General features: G+C 41.4%; 1 protein-coding gene across 7 annotated transcripts in view; it reads right to left on the bottom strand.

Moving 5' to 3' along the window:
• Nucleotides 1-20,562, bottom strand: part of LOC139226496 (general transcription factor II-I-like) — a 208,328-nt gene that overhangs the window by 120,534 nt on the left and 67,232 nt on the right. For all 7 annotated transcript variants that reach the window (XM_070857315.1, XM_070857313.1, XM_070857316.1 and 4 more), the window contains exons 3-7: nt 14,424-14,527; nt 8,543-8,681; nt 7,506-7,643; nt 5,223-5,406; nt 3,883-3,911 (exon numbers count right to left, since the gene is read on the bottom strand). In XM_070857315.1, coding sequence (XP_070713416.1) covers nt 3,883-3,911; nt 5,223-5,406; nt 7,506-7,643; nt 8,543-8,681; nt 14,424-14,522 — 589 coding nt within the window. In that variant the 5' untranslated portion in view covers nt 14,523-14,527. The remainder of the gene's footprint in view (nt 1-3,882; nt 3,912-5,222; nt 5,407-7,505; nt 7,644-8,542; nt 8,682-14,423; nt 14,528-20,562) is intronic.

Below are 20,562 nucleotides of genomic sequence, written 5' to 3'. Positions count from 1 at the left end.
TTTTTAAATATTTTGCATAGGAAGTTGCTATAAAGGGTGAGCTGATAACATAGCGAGGAAAACAGGGCATCTGGAACCCGAGTGAACAGGGGAAGCAACTGTGCATCCCCCAAACCAATCAGATTGAAGGATTGTGAAATTAACAGTGCAAGGACTAAGAAGGAAATGTAATTAAGAGTGGGATACTTGGCCTCATTAATAGAGAGTGTATAAAAGCAAGAAAGTTACACTAAACTTTAATAAAACACTTCAGGCCTCAGCTGAAGTACTGTGTTCAATTCTGAGCAACACACTTTAGGAAGGATGTCAAGGCCTTGGAGGGTACAGAAGAGATTGACTCAAATTGTACCAGGGAAGAACAAGCACAGGCATGATGGGCCGAATGGCCTCCTTCTGTGCTGCATCATTCAGAGATTCTATGAATTCAATGTCAAATCAAGTACAGAGAAATAAATAGTAGGAAAAGAAAGACTGAATTCAGAAAGACAAAAAAGACAAAAAGGGAAAGTTGTTAAAAAACATTTTAAAATCTTCATCACTGAAGAAATAGTTAATTTTCAGTGTCAGAGGTTGACTACAGATGTGGTCCATCTGTAGAGAGAAGGTTACTCTTAAATTATGCTCGTCTTCAGGACAACTGGAACATAAACTTGGTAACTTTAATAAGTACAGTTACATCTATCACAAAGAGGTCAATATCAGATTGACAGCTATCTAAACTCAAGAATTCTTTACATTATATTATTTTCTATACAACCAGTTATTAGCACATTATTTGTGTACAAAGATACACTGTCTTTTGACTTGGGACTGGTCCTCAGGAGCATGTCAGATTTACAGTGACTCCCCCAGACAGAAATTTGGGAACTTACTGATGTTTTTGTCAATTTAATTTAAAGTCCAAAACCCAAAGAAAGATTAGCCAGACTGTCAGTTAATAGTTTGAACCTGAAAGATGGAAAGTATTTAAAAAGGAAAGGATTTTTTGCCTGAATTCCACATTGTTAATATTTTATCAGATCTATCTGGTTTCAGTTTATAGGAATTTCTATATTTAATCTTTATGTATACATGAATTTGTAGCTTGGAATCGTTGAAGTAGAAACTACAGATGCTATCATTGAGAGTTCGTCTTAGCTCAAGAGCCAGCAAGCAAAGTGAAATACACCAATGCCTGGGAACCTGGCATATTAATGTCAAATTTAAATTGGCTATTAACTGCACCGTTAAAAAAGATGGTGCAAATACAAAAAGGGACAGTGTTCTGGTCAGCATATTATTAAAAGGATATAGATGCACTGAAGAGGGTGTAAAAAAGATTTACAAGGAAGATACCAGAACTGTGAGGTTATGCCCAGCAGAAAAGGATGAACAGAGAAGGCTGACGGTTATTTTAAATGATGAAAGGTTTTGATAGACTTGTGGGAAAGAGCAAAGCTAGAGGCTATCAATATAAGATAGTCACCAAGAAATCAAATAGGGCATTCAGAAGAAACTTCTTTACTCAGAATGGTGAGATTGTGGAACTCGCTACCGCAGTGAGTAATTAAGCTGAATAGTATAGATGCATTTAAGGGGAAACTAGATAAGCATACGAGGGAGAAGAGAATATAAGGGTTATGCTGATAGATTTAAATGAGGAAGGATAGGAGGAGGTCCCAAGTGTAGCATGGACTAGCTGAGCCAAATGGCCTGTTTCTGTGCTCTATTTTCTATGCAATTCTATGTAAAATACTTCCAGCAATGATGCTCTACTTCCTTTCCAAAGTTTATGATTGAATATCAGCATGGGGTTTCACAGCAATCGATCATGTTGTTGATTAGTTTGGCACGTGCTTTGCTTTCCACATATAGGGCCCAAGTTTCCACATGATTTGCGCCTGATTTTTTAAGGAGCAACTGGTGGAGAACGGACTATCTTAGAAATCGCAATTCTCCACATTTTTTTTTCTGCAGTTCTAGTCAGGAACAGAATTTTTTCTTCAAAAGGGGGCATGTCCGGCCACTGACGCCTGATTTCAAAGTTTCCAGTGAAAAAGTACTCCAAACTAAAGTAGAATGGAGCAAGTGAAGATTTTTGTACAACTGAAAAAACCTGTTCTACACATTAAAAAATCAGGCACAGGTTACAAATTAGGCGTCCAGAACGAGGGGGGGGGGGGGGGGGGGAGAAGGGAAGTCATTAAATTCTACAATAAATCCTTATTTATACTTCTACAAATATTATACAAATAAATCCAACCTGAATAAACATTTATAAGCAAAAAAAAAAGAATAAACCATCTTCCTACCTGTGTGAAAGTGCTTCAGGCACAGAGAATTCTGCAGTCAGCCTGAGGCGCCCGTTCTTCCCGCAGGGAGGGGGGAGGGGCCCGTTCTGGGGGGGGGGGGGGGGGAGAAGAGAGAGGAGGCGCCCGTTCTGCCTGCGGGGGGTGGGGGAGGGAGGAGGGGAGAGGAGGCGCCCGTTCTAACCCGCGGGGCACGGGGGAGGGTAGGAGGCGCCCGTTCTTCCTGCGGGGGGGGGGGGGGGGGGGAGGGACAGTGAGAAGGCTGCAAGTGCTGATGGCAATGTGCTTTTAGTGCTTTTATTTAAAAAAATGTTCAAAAATTAAACAGCTACAAAGAACTACAAAAATTGCCGAGTGCCAATGTTTTTTTCACACTGAGCATGCACGAACGCTCCAACGCGCACGCGCAGCGTTGCCGGCAGGAAAAAAAGAACTAATTTAAATAGTACCCACCCCCTCCCACTCACAAAATCGGCGCGAGTGTAGGCTCCGCCCCCCCCCTGGGCGCCGCGCCAGGCAGACAAGGAGCTGCAGAACGCTCCAGAATCGCGATTTTTTTTTTTTAAGGCGCGAAAAACGGGCGCCCAGCTCGGAGGGGCGCCCGTTTTTTATCGTGTGGAAACTTGGGCCCATAAAGTTCAACATTCCCAAGAAACTTTAAACCTCTGGTTCATAACCTTCCTCAGGAGGGCAGCTCCCAGCCTTTCGCTCACATTGAATAGTGACTGCCACGATAGAGTCACTGATGGACCATTGTGTTTTGAGTGATTGGACTGAATTATTGCTTCAGCAATTTTAGAAAAGGTTTTTGGCATAGTGCCTCATAGAAGCTGGAAGATTTGGGGTAACTCCAAAATTTGTGTAAAAATAACTGAAAGACTTACTGAAACCTTTCTCTCTCAAAAGAGTAGGGCAAGGTTGTCCACTGCCACCCATCCTCATTTGGTATCTTCAATAGGTTAGATGGCAACAAAAGGGTTGGATTTATGCGTGCCTGCTTCAGTTATTTCTGACTGCAGTCATCCTTTTCAGACCTTGTGCTGCTGGTGAACTCATCAAGGGATTTAGTGCACTCAACCCTTCATCTTGAGCAATAGGCTCAGTGTGATGTGGTGTGGTGGAGTGTGCACCAAGTCATCTGAAACCTTACAGCTAATATTTGGGATTGTGATTACACATTTCCTACATATTTCATGCTAACCTTGATTTCATTTCCCATATAGCACTTGGTCTCCAATGTCCTACACCATGAAACTAAAGTGTTAAAAAAAAAGACATTCTAATTTGTTCAAGTGCCAGTTGCAATCCATCACTATTTTCTATGGTTCTCCAAATCCCTGTCAAATTACTACAAAAGTTCATGAAAAATTGTAGAAGTCAATCATTTTCTACAAAATTCTCACGTGCTTTTGTGTAGGCTGAGTGCCTACATGGGTCATTAAGCCAGCCTGTAGAAAGATTTCTTTCATAGTATACATGAGTCATAATTTTATAAACTGACAACCTAATTCTATATTCACCAGGATTATGCCAATATGTTAGCTTAAAAGCTACACACACAGAAATGCTACATTATATACTGTGAGCAACTTACCAAGTTGAACAGAGGCTTCCAGAAATGGTCTGCATTAAAAGAAAAAGTAATTGCATAGTACTGATAAACATGTACAAATTTCCAACAGTTCAAACATTTTACTATCACAACATTTTAAATGCATGTAAAGATAGCAAGTATAATTAGCATGCTTGACAGAACACATCAGTTTTCTATCTGATAAAGGGTACTCGGAATACATAAGGAATACATAAGGAGACATTATGCAGAATATAAAAGAACATAAAAGTCTTGCATGTTAGAAATATTAAACATTTTCCTCAAAAGTGAAATGAACTGGTAGCTTACCCATTAATGGTTAAAATGTTACACTCATTAAAGTCTTTACTGGGATTTACAAATCTGTTACAACCACTGACGGTTGAAGCAAATTCTCTGCTAAAATTGCTAAAAATTCTGATGTACTAAGTAAGGATAGTTTTCAACAATTCTGACTGGGCAGGTTAAATATGATCCCGAAATATTCATTTGTCTTTTCTAACAACCATTTATAGTCTACAATGCCACCAGTTTCTGGAGTTACAAGGGATTACTGTATAGTATCCTCTAGTGAAGTTGCCCTGCACTAACAAATTAACAAAGTTATACCCACTAGTGTACTCTCCATTGTAAAAAAAAAAGTAATCCTTGCCGGATTTCCTGAACCATCCACTACTGTTTGTGAATTGAGTACATAGAGAAGTAGCAGGTCAGGAAGTAATTCTGCAAATCAGATTTTGTGAATTCTTTCAACTTTGCAATTAACGCCCTCATTTCACCACAAAGCACTGTCCAGTGGTGGGTGATCCAAGTTCACAGAAAGAATCTTATTCTATTGAATCTACAAATGAACCATCAATCATAAGATAAACATTCTATTATAAAATAACAAACTTCACCAGACACAGGTTTAGTCATAATCTACAGCGTCAATAGTAACATCTACAGTTAACTGGCAAAAACTGACAATAATACAAAGAATTAAATCACTGAGTTAAGTACTCAACTTTTAACTAGTGCCTGTCATGAGCCAGGGAAATACACAAATTAAAAAAGGAGTCATAATAAACTCTATATTTATCATTGATGACGGAGCCACCCAGCTGTATTCCAAAACCCGGTAAGTATTTAAAGTTTAGAAGACCACTTACAGTATGCCATTATATTTTTTAATGAAGTAGCTGTATCAGCTTCATATGAAAAAGTTTTTTTTTTAAACTTTGCTAGCCTAGCAAGCACTGTCTTGCAGCAATACCCATGATAATGAAACTTGCAGGTGGTTAAACTTTATATGGGAAGTGAAACTTTTACTTCAAATTAGGCTTCAGGAGAAAGTTTACCTCTTTATTACAAATATAATCTGTGCCTTTTGCTCCAAAATCTTTTTTAATGTCGTAGTGTCATAATTTGAAGGGTGTTTAAAACGCACACCATCGGGTAGTCCTTGTATTGCTACAGCAGCTGGGTCCTTCAAGATCTTCTCATAAGGCACAGGGTATGGAGTAAGTTTCCCAAGAGCTTTACCTGAAATTATGAAAACAAATAGAATGGAGACAAGATAACAAACAGGATGAAAAACAATAGCATAAAGAAAGCTATTGAGATATGTAGTCATCAGACTAGCAAAATGCTCAATGGTATGGTGCTTTAGGTATTAAAATCCTGGATTGAAGACATTCTAGGCTCTAAGAGACACCTCATATACTCTTGGATACAATAAAGCAATAGTGATAAAACTAAATGTTCTTTTTTTAAGAACTTATTCTAGCACCCTAGCAAGGAACAGTTTCTGTATCTTGCCCTCAGCAGATCCCTCGTCTTTACAAATCTTAAACAGCATCCTGAGGAAACTAACCCCGAACCTGGAAATGGGGCCCATGAAATGGGTAACAAGTGGCATTGATCAGACACCATGGATGAGTTAACAAGAATAAAACCAACAAAGGTAGACTGATATTCAGGCATTAAGTGTTGACTGGATAAAATGTTACAGTAAAATGAAGCTCCAATAAAGATTTTCCAAGTGAAAAGCTTCCAAATATATCCCTAAAGTTACAAACTACAAAATTACAGAAACTTAGTGAAATGCAAACTAATGTGATGAACAGATTTCCATGTATATGTAGATACCAATACCAACCCGGAAAAGCTTAGGATGTAGTTCAAAAGAAATTGTGGCATTTTTATATTGTCGTTAGTCAGATGGGAAAGCAACACTGCAATGGAGATCCACAACCTACATGTGCTGTTCTGAGTTTGTCACTCCAGTGTGCTGCCAGTCCCTGTTGGACCCATTGGAGGGCCACCAGGATAAAAACCCATGTTTTCCACATGTAAAGAAAACTCTCAGGAGTTCCTTTATGCTGTCGAGGACCTTAAAAAAGCAAAGCACACTTGCTGACAACAGCACTTTGCCTGCACCACAGGTGAAGCAAAATTGATGAATTTCTTAGAGGCAGTGGTTACTTTCACCCTCTGGGAAATTATAGCAATTCCTCTTTTAAGTGAGCACTGAATTAATAGCAAAGGACTGATTTGAATGAGCGAAAAGTCAATTTCTCACTTACTGTAAACAACATTTTTACTCAGTGACTGGAATAATTTACCAAAGGTAGTAGAGGCATAATCAAAACACAGAAGCTATTATCAGAGAGCCATATACTAAAGCGATGAGGTACAATGAACCAAATGGCTTCTAACTTTTTTTTTAAAAAAAGCTTTACTTTCTTAAATTCTTAGTGTATTCTGAACAAGAAACAGGCAATATCAGAATGGTGATGATAAAAACAAAACCAATAAAAGGGGAATTGACCAAGCAGCATCACGTTGAAATTTTACAATGTTATGGATTTGAATTGTGTACATAATCCTAGTCAGTAACAAGCATTCTGTTTTGGGAAAGGAACATTCTTTTCATTTGCCCAAGAGAGATCCTTGGTGTCCAAGAGTGCATGTGCCAGATTAAGAACGCTTCTTTACACAAAGGTAGCAAACTGCATCTTCACAGAATGAAGTGGAAGCACGCAGGTCTTCAGAGTTGAACAGCAAAAGGAAAAGCACATCTGCACTCATTTTATAATTGTACCAGAGGAAAAGGACATTGAAAATGTGTTAATTTTGGTGATTTTTCTCAGCAGCTGGGCCACCTATCCAGCCAAGACATCACAACACACAGGCGCACAATCTCCACCACCTCAATTACAAACACCAGAGCCATGACTTTGAATTAGCCATAGATCCATGACTGGCTAGGCATGTGGAGTAAATAGCCACCAGTTAGTTTCTCATGATCTCCCAACTCTCAATTAGCTTGCAGACCCGCCTGAAGTCATGGCCTCTAATATTTGCAATTGAGTTACTTTGGGCTGCTCTGCATCAGCGATGTCATAAAGCAGCCTAGTAATGAGGGGGACCTGGCCCTTTGCGTCTCTTTTAAACTTTGATGGGTACAATATTTGCCTCTATCAACTGGGAGCTTCTTTGAATTAAAAATACACCTATTAGATTGCCTTCCCTTTTAAAATACAATTAGAGACTTCATTCAAATGCTTAAAGGTCAAACACAATCACAGTACATCAATACTGATTTTTTTTCCCCAGGCAAAATTGAAATATAACAGTACCATAGAGCAAACAGAACAACTCTTCAACAGATTTTCTGATTGTTTCGATGCCAGCCTGGTTATCCACAGCAGTCAGCATCACACAAGGAACATCTTTACTTCTTAGCTTTTCTGCTGCCTTTTGCTCTTCAGCCACACCTGAAATTAAATTGTAACTGTTAAGAGCAGAGAGCACTGCAGGTCCATGCAGCAAACTAGTGATATATCCATAGCGATTAACTAATCAACACATTAAAAGAAAATAAACCAAAGTTACTCAACCTTCATCACATATGGGGCTAAAATGACTTCTCCCCTGGAATGTATTTTCTTTTTACGTATTGCAATATAAATTAACTCCACTTCCAAGCATACTGATGGTCACAAACTTAAAATAATTAATTACCCACTGGATGGAAAACACTGAAATTTAATAGTAGGACGAAAATTCACGTTATATGGGAACAGATTACTACATGAATGTATTTTGCAGAGGATACTGCACCATGTGTATAATTAAGTGAGTTAGTTGTAATAAACAGACAGAAGAGGAGGGTAGGGAAGAGAGCCAGAAGAGGAGAGGAGAGGAGAGACAGAGAGGAGAGAAGAATGGCAAGGAGAGATAGAAGGAGGGGCAAGGGAAGAGCTGGAAGGAATTATGATTTCACTGAAATCTACAAAGAGAAGTTAACCTCTATTCTGTACCCCCACTTCCTAAATTGCACATTATAAAAAAGAATCCCTTGTAATTTTTTTCTCCCATTATTTTAGGATTCCCAAGCTACTTCTTAACCAGGATGGTTGGCACACAATATTCTTTATTACATCTACCAAGGTTATATTTACCAGTTTCACAACTCACTTAACAGCTCAGCATGAATGTTGAGAAAAAGACCCATGTCCTAAAATCCTTACACATTACAGTATCCTACAGGAATCTCAAATTCAAGATATAGCCACAGAGAAACTGAGGCTGCTCTTATTCCTTTATGAAATCAAACAATAATTACCCTGTTACTTAATACTAACCCTTCATTTTGTAGTTTTAATTAACTTACAGTATTTGACAAAGTCGGTCTGAAAATCCTTTCGGCTTCCAATGAAAGATCTTCCTCGCTCAGTCCCCACCACAAATATATCTTTTTCATATACAGCAATACAAGCCACTTCAGCTTTTGACTTTGCAATTTCCTGACACTGAAGAGGAAACAGCAGTTAACTGAATTATTTTACAGACAAACAATATAAAAAATTATATTAAAGAAAATCTTTTTTTTATTAAATACACACTTCCTGCCCATCACACTTCAGAAATCACACAAATACAAATTTCTGTGTCACACCTAAAAAAAGCAGCATACAGAAATAATTTTTTTTTTTCCCCAAACGTGGAATACATCAATGTCTGCAGGCTCTGAATTTGCCTTTTCTCAAGTCCAGGATTCCAATCACCTTTGAAAGAAAGCACTGTTTACTTATTTGACTTTGTTAGCCTAAACGTGCACTTTAGCAGGAGAACATTTTACATGGTGCGTTCTGTCCTTAGAATTGCACGCCTTCCAATATATTGTGAGCAGTACATGAAATTTGTGTAACATGCCTTGCATTTGGTACACACCATATTTTGAATATGCAAGTAGCACAAAAAAAGTCACTTTACTGATTTGGAAAAAAATTCTCTGGAAACAAACATTTATTTTACTGCCATATCTACTGATGAGTTGGATAAAGGAATAGATCCAAATTTGCAATTGACACTCAATTAGGAGCCACAGTAAAGTTGTGCAAATGGGGGCAGAGAGTTACAAAGTCAAAGACAGACTAAATGAGCAGGCAAAACTACAGCAGATGGAGTTCAATGTGGGGATTAGTGTGACGTCATCCACTTTGGATCCAAGAAAAACAAATCGGATTTTTTTTTTTTTTAATGTTGAGACACTAGGGACTGTGGAGCAACAAAGGGATTTGGGTATCTATATGCAGAGATCACTAAAAGCTAGTGCACATGTACAAAAAGTAATCAAAAATGCTAATGAAATATATATGCCTACGTCTCAAAAGGGTTGCAATACAGAAGTGAGGACGTGATGCTGCAGTTGTACAGAACTTCAGTCACACCCTATCTGCAGTACTGTATCCTGTACTTGAGTTGTTTAAGAGTGTTAATGTTTGCATTGGGCAGAAGGAGAATGTTAATGAGATGCTCTAATGCTGAGCTGAAGACATTGTGGTGGAAGCAGTCAGTCAGGCATAGACTATCTGTGTCACCATAACCCAGTTCGGTGATTGGAGCGTGGGCAGGTACAGCAGGAGCGGTGAGGTCGGGGCGAAGGAGCAGCGAGAGATTGCAGAGCAACGTGATCGGAGTCCAGGAGAGGCGTGAGTTTGGGGCCCAGCTGAGGCGAAGGCCCAGAGGCAGCACGGGCCAGCCGACACGGAGATATGTGTGCGCACTAGGTATGTGCAACAGAGCTGGTCTCAAGTCATCTTTGTTAATCCTTGCCACTGTACCAAGACCTAGCTCTGCCAAGCCCATGTGGTGGCTGGTGTGCAACGGCCACCACACGTTAAAAAAGTCCTCACACAGGCATCTTCCACCCTTCAGGATGTAGTTCAGAACCTGGAATGTCAGGTCCTTCATTGAAATACCTGTGAACTCATCCCTTTTTGGTGTGGAAGCAAGTCATCCTCGATAGGAGGGACCGCCTAAGAAGATGATCCAAATGGGAGTACACAAAACGGAAGAATGGAATATAAAAATCCAGAGGACAAAATGTAAATTATGTTAGTCATACTCAACCCATTTTGCAGCAATCAATGCTACAAATATTTTTTTTTAAACATATTAATTTCCATGTTACTTGAGATATCTTATATTAATTCACTGTTCTCTGACTCTTATGAACAAACTTGTTAAAATAAACTAAAGATACCCTACTATCTAGCCTTTTCCCAGTCACAAATTGAAATACCACCATCTAAAAATACAGTAAAGTGAGCATGCTAAGCAATTCAAAAGATTAAGGGAATTACAGAGTTAAATAGAAATTACAATACAGAAACAGGCCGTTCAGCTCAACCATTCCGTGTCAGTATTTAACCTTCATGAGCAGTAGTCCTAATCCCATGTGTCGGCTGTTTCCATTTCCCATTTTTCCCTTTCCTTGAATCACCTAACTAACCTATTTTTAAATGCTGGCAAAGTCACTGCTTCAATTATTAACTCCAGTACTGCAATTCACAGCCTCACAACCTTGTGTAAAGAAATTTCTCTTGCTCTCTGTCCTAAATCTAACTAATTTTTTGAGGAAGCTAGAGACAAGCTGGTCAATTAACTAAATTTATTATTGAAAGAAAAAATAAAAACTTGCATTGAAATAGCACCTTTCACAACCATAAAACGTCCCAAAGCAATTTACAACCAATGAAGTGCAGTCACTGTTGTAATATAGGAAACGCGGCAGCCAATTTGCACACAGCAAGCTCCCACAAACAGCAATGCGATATTGACCAGATAATCTGTTTTTCGTTAGATGTTGATTTGCAGGGATAGATAATGGCTAGGAAGCTGGGGATAACTCCCTTGCTCGTCTTCGCAATAGGACCTTTTACATCGGTTTAACATCTCATCCGAAAGACAGCAGCTCCTATAGTGCAGCACTCCCTCAGTACTGCACTGAAGCATCAGCCTAGATTTTTGTGCTCAAGTCTCTGGAGTGGGACTTGAACCCACAACCTTCTGACTCAGAGGCGAGTGTGCTACCAACTGAGCCATCTTAAGACTGAACACAGCAGTACACACCAGTCCTACGCCAAGAAAACCTGCGTGCAAAGAACTCCGCGGGAATCCTGAGCGATTGCCTATCCAGGCTGTTCATGGTATCACTCCTTGGAGGTAGCTAAACTGAGTTTTGCTTTGCATCCCTCTTTTATATCATTTTATAAGCATAAAAGCATACATTGTCAAATTTTTATGTCATCTTCCCATTTCCAATGCCATCTCAATAATCGTATCTTTGCTCTTCCTGAACTATGACCTCTCTCAGGAGTGTCATTGTGATCAATAAATAGGATCGGCGAGCATACAATTTAAATCAATTCTGCCTACCTTAGCGGTTACATTTTTAATATGGAAAGAAACCTATCTATATTCTTACACCCTCGTTCTAAACCCTTCAGGCTCTGGAAAAAATCTGTTCGTATCTACTCTGTCCCACCTTTCATAATTTCAATCACCTCAAAGCACGTAGTAATCTCCTTTAAAGAAATAGGTTCCAATTTTTAATTCTTCATACCATATAGTATCCTAGTGAATCCCACAGGTTGCTCTCTATAAATCCGCAATGAGTTGCTTCCATTTTCATTGGAACAAAAACACTGATGCAATGATAATGTAATAAAAATAGATCCAAATGGGAATCGGTGCTTCAACATCCTTAGGACCATAGCAGGAGGAGGCAGCCATTCAGCCCCTCAAACCCGTTCCGCCATTCAATGAGACCATGGCTGATCCGCAACCCAACTCCATATACCCGCCTTTGGCCCATATCCCTTAATACCTTTGGTTAACAAAAAGCTAACAATCTCAAGATTTAAAAATTAATTGATTTAGCATTAATTGACATTTGCCATCTGAAAGGTCTGGCTTGAATTTTTAGACCTAGTCCTAGAATCCCCAAACAGTAGAAATAGTTTCTCTCTATCTACTCCTCTTAATATCTTATGCTTCGATCAGATTACCCATTAATCTTCTAAATTCTAGGGAATACAACCCTAATTTGTGTAATCTCTCCTTGCAACTTGAAGTCCGGGTATCGTTCTGGTGGTCTTCTTTTTCCATATGGTAGTAGAAAAGCAAATCAAACGTCAATATCCAAGTTGGATATCCAGGCCAAAGCTTCCGGTACAACAGCATGAATATCTTGTAGGCTGCCTGCAATTTTCCTGAGGGCAGTGCTCAATGATGTGCTCCAGGGTCTGATTAGGAGCTCCACAGTTGCATGATGGGGATACTTTAAATCTTCCACCTATGGAGAAGGTGGCAGTATCTACCATGACCAGTTCTGAGACTGTTTTTGGTTGCCATTGTTTGCAAAGGTTTGATCCTACAGGTTGTACTGTGGGGTCCTCGATAAGCAATCCATTCCGTATGTCACAGTTCTTCCAAGCATTTTGTCAGTCATCAAGGCTGAGGGGAGATCACTGATGGGCTTCGGCGACGGTCCAAAATGCCCTTCTAGATTTGAGATGGGTTGGTGGTAGGTTGTTCAAATCAGCCTGGATCGATATGTCTTTGCTGGTGTAGTGGTTGTATCCTCTGGCGACTGCATTTTTAAAAAATTTGTTCCTTTGGGATTTGGCAAGGCCAGCATTGAGATACTATGATCACTGTTCCCTAAATGTTCCCCTATTGGCACTTGCTCCACTTCGTCTTGCGTCCTTCTTCATTGGGCCGGAAAGGTACTGATTAAGAAAGTTCTCCTGAACATACTTCAGAAATTCTTTCTGCCCCTTACACTATTACTATCCCAGTTTATGGGCTCAATTTTCCTCAAGCCCGTTTTCTGGCGTATTGCCCGAATTACGCACGTTTTTCTTGGCCAGAAATATTTTGCCAAAGCTTCCCCGATTTATAATTCGAATTTAGCCCCTGCAAATTTTCTCCTCTATTTGGTAGCCTATAGAATACACCTAGCAGTGTAATGGCACCTCTTATTTCTAAACTCTAACCAAATAGATTCTGTAATCCATTTGCCACAATTTTGCCCATTCATTTAATCTACGAATACTCCTTTCTAATTTTATGCTTTCATCTACACTGCCTACAATGCCACCTATCTTTGTCATCAGCAAATCTGGATATTTGACTTTCTATGCCATCATCTAAGTTGTTAATAAATACTGTGACTAGTTGAGACCCCCAACACAGATCTCTGCAGGACACCATTGGTCACATCCTGTCAATTAGAGTACTTGCCCATTATCCCTACTCTCTGTCTCAGCCAATTTCCTCACCAGGTCAATAATATGCCTTCAATTCCATGGTCTTCAACTTAGTTAACAGTCTCTTATGTGGGATTTTATCAAATGCCTTCTCGAAGTCCTAATAAATAACATCCATAGACATTCCCCTGTCCCAATACTTTAGTCACCGCTTCAAAAAATTCAATCACGTTTGTCAGGCATGACCTACCTTTCACAAATCCATGCTGGCTCTCTCTGATCAACTGGAAATTTGCAAGGTGTTCAGTCACCCTATCCTTAATTATAGACTCCAGCAATTTCCCCAGCAACAGATGTTAGGCGAAATGTTCTTATAATTTCCTGGTTTCCCTCGCTCACTATTCTTAAAATAGCCTAGTGACATACGCAATTTTCCAATCTAAAGAACTTTGGAAGATTATAGTTAGGGCAGCTTCCCATAGTGTGGAGCCCAAAACTGCATCCACTATTCCAACTATACGCTTAAGGTTTTATACGTATAGATTCACCATCACATCTTGATTTTTAGATTCGAATGGATCAATGACCACCGCTATCCCAATGACAGTGCTTTGAACTAATGAAGCACAGAGTAAAGGCACTTTTACATTGCTGTGATACAATCACCTTCCAACATTTGGGTCTTGCACAATCGATAGCATTTTTTATTGTGACTCACATAACCTAACTTGTTCTAGCAGCAGTGGAAACCCACATTTTTGTAAGTCTCTGAATTTGTCTTTAGAATTACCTTCTCCACAAGTTCAGCTGGCCTGCAGGAGACTATGGCATACTTATAATGTAAGTAATGCAGATGGGTCTTTTGTTATCACTTTCCTAGGACCCACTGCATTGCACCACAATGTAAAATGCCTTAAGTAACATATTTAAGATTGCTAATTAAATGACATAATCAAGAAGCATAAATGACAATTTAATAAACTCGTAATAATTTACCATCGACTCCAGTGCTGACATGAGGAATTTTACTGCCAGAAGATTTTCAGCGCTGGAGGGTTCTTCCTGTATAATTGGTGAAGTTCCAACTTGTGCCATGTTTTCTGAGCCATAGGGTAGAGGAGAAAAGACAGAAAAAGAAAAACCCATTAAAATAGGTGTGCAGACTCCCAAATCATAAATTCAGGCAAAATATCAGAACACTGAAAATTATTCAACTTTGATTGGCTGTCTTCCTTTACATGACATTTCCTAGGACCGATGGTCCTTCACACAGATCCCAAGCAGCATTCCATTACCTGTGATTAGCAATTTTTAATCTTGCTCCTAGCCAGTTAATTACATAGGATATACAGCAGAGAAACAAGTCATTCAGCTCAACCAGTTCATGCTGGCGTTTATGCTCCACTCGAGCCTCCTCCCGTCTTCCCTCATTGAACTATCAGCATTGAACTATCAGCATATTTAGAGGGAATGGTAGCTTAGTGGTAACATCACCGGACTAGTAATCCAGATGTCTGGACAAATGATCCAGAGACACGAGTTCAAATCCCACCACGGTAGCTGGGGAATTTAAATTCAGTTAATTAAATAATAAATCTGGAATAAAAAGCTAGCGTCAGTAATGGTGACCATGAAACTAGCGGGTTGCCGTAAAACCCATCTGGTTCATTAATGTCCCTCAGAGAAAGAAATCTGTCGTCCTTACCCTGTCTGGCCTATATGCGACTCCAAACCCACAGCAATGACCCTTAACTGCCCTCTGAAGCCACTCAGTTGCATAAAACTGGACGGACCACCCGGCATCGACCTCGGTACCAGCTGTGGACACGACAACGGCACACCCAGCCCAATCGACCCTGCAAAGTCCTTCTTACTAACGTCTGGGTACTTGTGCCAAAATTAGGAGAGCTGTCCCACAGACTAGTCATACTTACAGAATCATACCTTTCAACCAATGTCCCAGACTCCATCACCATCCCTTGGTATGACCTGTCCCACCGGCAGGGCAGACCCAGCAGGAATGGCGGCACAGTAGTTTCAGTAGGGAGTGGCCTTGGGAGTCCTCAACATTGACTTTGGATACCATGAACTCTCATGGCTTCAGATCAAGCATGGGCCGATTACCACCTACTGTCCTCCATCAGCAAATGAATCAGTGCTTGGAAGAAGCACCGTGTGGGGCCAGGGCACAGAATATACTCTGGGTGGGGGACTTCAATGTCCATCAAGAGTGGCTCGGTACCACCACTACTGACCGAGCTCTGAAGGATATAGCTGCCAGATTGGGCCTACAGCAGGTGGTGAAAGAATCATCATGAAAGAAAAACCTACTTGACCTCGTCCTCACCAATCTACCTGTCGCAGATGCATTGGTCATCTGCATGACAGCATTGGTAGCAGTGACCGCCGCACAGTCATTGTGGAGATGAAGTCTCATATTCACACGGAGGACACCATCCATCGTGTTGGGTGGCACTACTACTGCTTTAACTAAATGAGATAGATTCAGAACAGATCGAGCAGCTCAAAACTGGGCATCCATGATGCAGCAGCAGAATTGTATTCCACCACAATCTGTAACTTCATGGCCCGACATATCCCTCACTCTACCATTACCATCAAGCTGGGGACCAACACTGGTTCAATGAAAAGTTTAGAAGAGCACCAGGGGAGCACCAGGCATAACTGAAAATGAGGTGCCAAACTGGGGAATCTGCAACACAGGATTACATGCTATAGACAAGGCTAAGCGATCCCACAATCAACAGATCAGATTAAAGCTCTGTAGTCCTGTCGTGAATGGTGGTGGACCATTAAATAACTAATGGGAAGAGGAGACTCCATAAATATCCCGATCCTCAATGATGGCGGAGCCCAGCACGGGAGTGCAAAAGAAAAGGCTGAAGGGCCTACAACCATCTTCAGTCAGAAGTGTCGAGTGGATGATCCATATCGGCGTCCTCCTGAGGTCCGCTCCATCACAGAAGCTAGTCTTCAGCCAATTCGATTCACTCCACATATCATCAAGAAACGGCTGAGCGCACTGCATACAAGCAAAGGTAATGGGTCCCGACAATATCCCAGCTGTTGTGCTGAAGACTTGTGCTCCAAAACTAGCCGTGCCTCTAGCCAAGCTGTTCCAGTACAGCTACAACACTGGCATCTATCCGACAATGTGGAAAACTGCCCAGGTATGTCCTGTCCACAAAAAGCAAGACAAATCCAATCCGACCAATTACCGCCCCATCAGTCTACTTTCAATCATCAGCAAAGTGATGGAAGGTGGTGTCTACAGTGCCATCAAGCGGCACTTACTCAATAATAACCTGCTCACTGATGCCCAGTTTGGGTTCCGCCAGGACCACTCGGCTCCAGATCTCATTACAGCCTTGGCCTAAACTTGGACAAAAGTGCTGAATTCCAGGGGTCAGGTGAGACTGACTGCCCTGGACATCAAGGCAGCATTTGACAGATTGTGGCATTAAGGAGCCCCAGTAAAACTGAAGTCAATGGAAATCAGGGGGAAAACTCTCCACTGGCTGGAGTCATACCTAGCACAAAAGAAGATGGTTGTGGTGGTTGGAGGTCAACCATCACAGCCCCAGGACATCGCTGCAGGAGTTCCTCAGGACAGTGTCCTACCTAGGCCCAACCATCTTCAATTGCTTCATCAATGATCTTCCTTCCACAAGGTTAGAAGTGGGGATGTTCACTGATGACTGAACAGTGTTCAGTTCCATTTGCATGTCAGATAATGGAACAGTCCATGCCTGCATGCAGCAAGACCTGGACAACATTCAGGCATGGGCTGATAAGTGACATGTAACATGTAACATGTAACATTTGCGCCACACAAGTGCCAATCAATGCCTATCTCCAGCAAGCGACAGTCTAACCACCAACATTACCATCGAATCCCCTACAATCAACATCCTGGGTATCACCATTGACCAGAAACTTAACTGGACCAGCCACAGAAATACTGTGGCAACAATAGTCGGTCAGAGGCTGGGTATTCTGCAGCGAGTATCTCACCTCCTGATTCCCCAAAGCCTTGCCACCATCTAGAGTGTGATGGAATACTCTCCACATGCCTGGATGAATGTAGCTCCAACAACACAAGAAGCTCGACACCATCCAGGACAAAGCTGCCCGCTTGTTTGGCACCTCATCCACCACATTAAACATTCACTCCCTCCACCACCGGCATACCGTGGCCGCAGTATGTACCATCTACAAGATGCACTGCAGCAACTCGAAGGCTTTTTCGGCAGCACCTCCCAAACCCGCGACCTGTACCACCTAGAAGGACAAGGGCAGCAAGTACATGGGAACACCACCACCTCCATGTTCCCCTCCAAGTCACACACCATCCTGATTTGGAAGCAATCCTTTATCGTCGCTGTGTCAAAATCCTGGAACTCCCTCCCTACAGCACTGTGGGAGTACCATCACCATACGGATTGCAGCGGTTCAAGAAGATGGCTCACCACCATCTTCTCAAGGGCAATTAGGGATGGGCAATAAATGCTGCCCACATCCCATGAACGAATTTTTTTTTAAAAAACACTATTCCGTTCTCCCACATCTGCTTATCTAACTGCTCCTTAAATGTGTATATTCAACCACTCCCTGTGGTAGTGAGTTCCACATTCTCACCACACTCTGGATAAAGAAATTCCTTCTGAATTCCCTATTTGATGTTTTGGTGAGTATCTTATATTGTGGCCTCTAGTTTTACTCTTCCCAAGTGGAAATACTCTCTGTATCTACTCTATCAAAACCTTTCATAATTTTAAAGACATCTATTAAGTCACCCCTCAGCCTTCACTTTTCAAAAGAGACCCATCCTGCTCCTCCTTCCAGATAGGTATACCCTCACATTTCTGGTATCATCCTTGTAAATCATCTCTGCACCTTCCCAGTGCCTCTATATCCTTTTTATAATATGGCGACCAGAATTGTACGCAGTACTCAGTGTGGTCCAACTGAGGTTCGATACATGTTTAGCATAACTTCACTACTTTTTAATGACACCCCTGTAGAAATAAACCCTAGTGCTTGGTTTTCTTTTTATGGCCTTGTTAACCTGTGTCAATACATTAAATGATTTGTGCATTTGTACTCACAGATCCCTTTGCTCCTCTACCCCATTTAGATTCTTATTTTCCATGTAATATGTGACTTCCTTATTTTTCTTACCAAAATGTAATACATGTACAACATCCGAAATCCTTGAGACAGAGTCCATGCCGGATTTTAGGTTTTTCCGGATTTCAGAAGAAAAATCAATAGTCTGAGATCCGGAATCCTCGACCAAATGCTTGCCAGATTTCAGACCTCGTCACTATTCTATTAAAATGTCAATATAGTATTAACTGCTCCAACCTAGAGTCTGTTCCACAGATCTATGCAACAAGGTGGGGGGGGACCGTGGGGACATAATATGTCTCTAATTTTAACCTTGCTCAAAACTTGTGCGCTGCCCTCTACTTCTGCAATTAATTAATTATCCATTCTTAGTATTTTAAAGACCTGGATTGTTTCTCCTAATAGCTTTCTCTCTAACAAACAAGTTCAGTCTATCTCCCTTCAAACCGTTTGTGGCAATTTCCTTGGTACTACAGGTTGAACCTCCCTTATCCAGAACTCCCTTACCCAGAACAATTCCCGGCCACTGGGTGGCACATGCGCAGAACTCCAATATGAATAAATTAAAGTCCTTCCTCCCGCAATCGCTGATCTGACCCCGCGATGCCCCCCCATGATCTCTCTGCCGCATTCCCAGCCCCAAGCCAGCAAGCCCCGATATCCCCTTGCTCAGTATCTATACCATCCAATTTAACGTGATCACCCCTCGTCCGGAAAAATTCCTTATCCAGAACAGGCCAGGTCCAGAGGGTTCCGGATAAGTGAGGTTCAACCTGTATCACCTTATGAAAAAGAGTAAGACAGAATTCACTTTGTGTATACGTATAAATTGATGCATTGTGCTCTCTGTTTAAATGTAAACCCAAGGCTGAGCTAGGTCTAAGATGGCCAACCAGCTCCAAAATATCAGGCTTCTGGGAAATGGCTTTCGTTTTCAATTTCTAAACAGCCAAAATGTGCTAATTAGGCTGGGAAGACTGCACTTGGATGATGTGAACATCTCACTCGATTCAGAAATGGCAATACCATTCAGTGGAATTATTAACTTAACCATTAATATGCACTCCAGGCAATTCAAGGCTAATCGGACATTTAAGCCTCTAGCCTGCGATGAAGACCTTGGAAGCTTTGGAAGTCCTCGACCAGGTCAATATCCCCACCAGTGAAGCACTGACCACACTTGATCAGCTCCGCTGGGCCAGATAAGAGACTCCCAAAGCAAGCGCTCTACTCGGAACTCCTTCACAGCAAACGAGCCAAAGGTGGGCAGAGGAAACGTTACAAGGACACCCTCAAAGCCTCTCTGATAAAGTGCAACATCCTCACTGACATCTGGGAGTCCCTGGACAAAGACCGCCCCAAGTGGAGGAAGTGCATCTGGGAGGGCACTGAGCACTTCGCGTCTCATCGCCAAGAGCATGCAGAAATCAAGCGCAGGCGGCGGAAAGAGCGTGCGGCAAGCCTGTCCGACCCACTCTTTCCCTCAACAACTATCTGTCCCATCTGTGACAGGGACTGTGGTTCTCGTATTGGACTGTTCAGCCACCTAAGGACTCATTTTTAGAGTGGAAGCGAGTCTTCTTCGATTCCGAGGGACTGCCTATGATGATGGAAGTTTTGGAATCAAGAGTGGCCATGGGTGAAAAGGACATAGTTTCAGAATAAGGGGTCGCCCATTTAAGACATGGATGAAGAGGAATTTCTTCTCTGAGGGTCATGAATCTTTGGAATTCTCTATCCCAGAGAGCTGTGGGGGCTGCGTCACTGAATATATTCAAGGCTGAGATAGACAGATTCTTGAACTGTAGGGGAGTTGAGGGTTATGGGGAGCAAGCAGGAATGTGGAGTTGAGGCCAAGATCAGATCACCCATGATCTTATGAATAGCATAGGCTGGCTCGAGGGGCCGGATGGCTTAATCCTGCTCCTATATTTCTTATGTTATGAATCAAATAAAGTGACTGCTGGACTGTTTACAAACCACT

The sequence above is a fragment of the Pristiophorus japonicus genome, chromosome 16, assembly GCF_044704955.1.
Source record: "Pristiophorus japonicus isolate sPriJap1 chromosome 16, sPriJap1.hap1, whole genome shotgun sequence".
Classification (NCBI taxonomy): domain Eukaryota; kingdom Metazoa; phylum Chordata; class Chondrichthyes; family Pristiophoridae; genus Pristiophorus; species Pristiophorus japonicus.
This window is presented reverse-complemented; position numbering and strand designations above follow the sequence as displayed.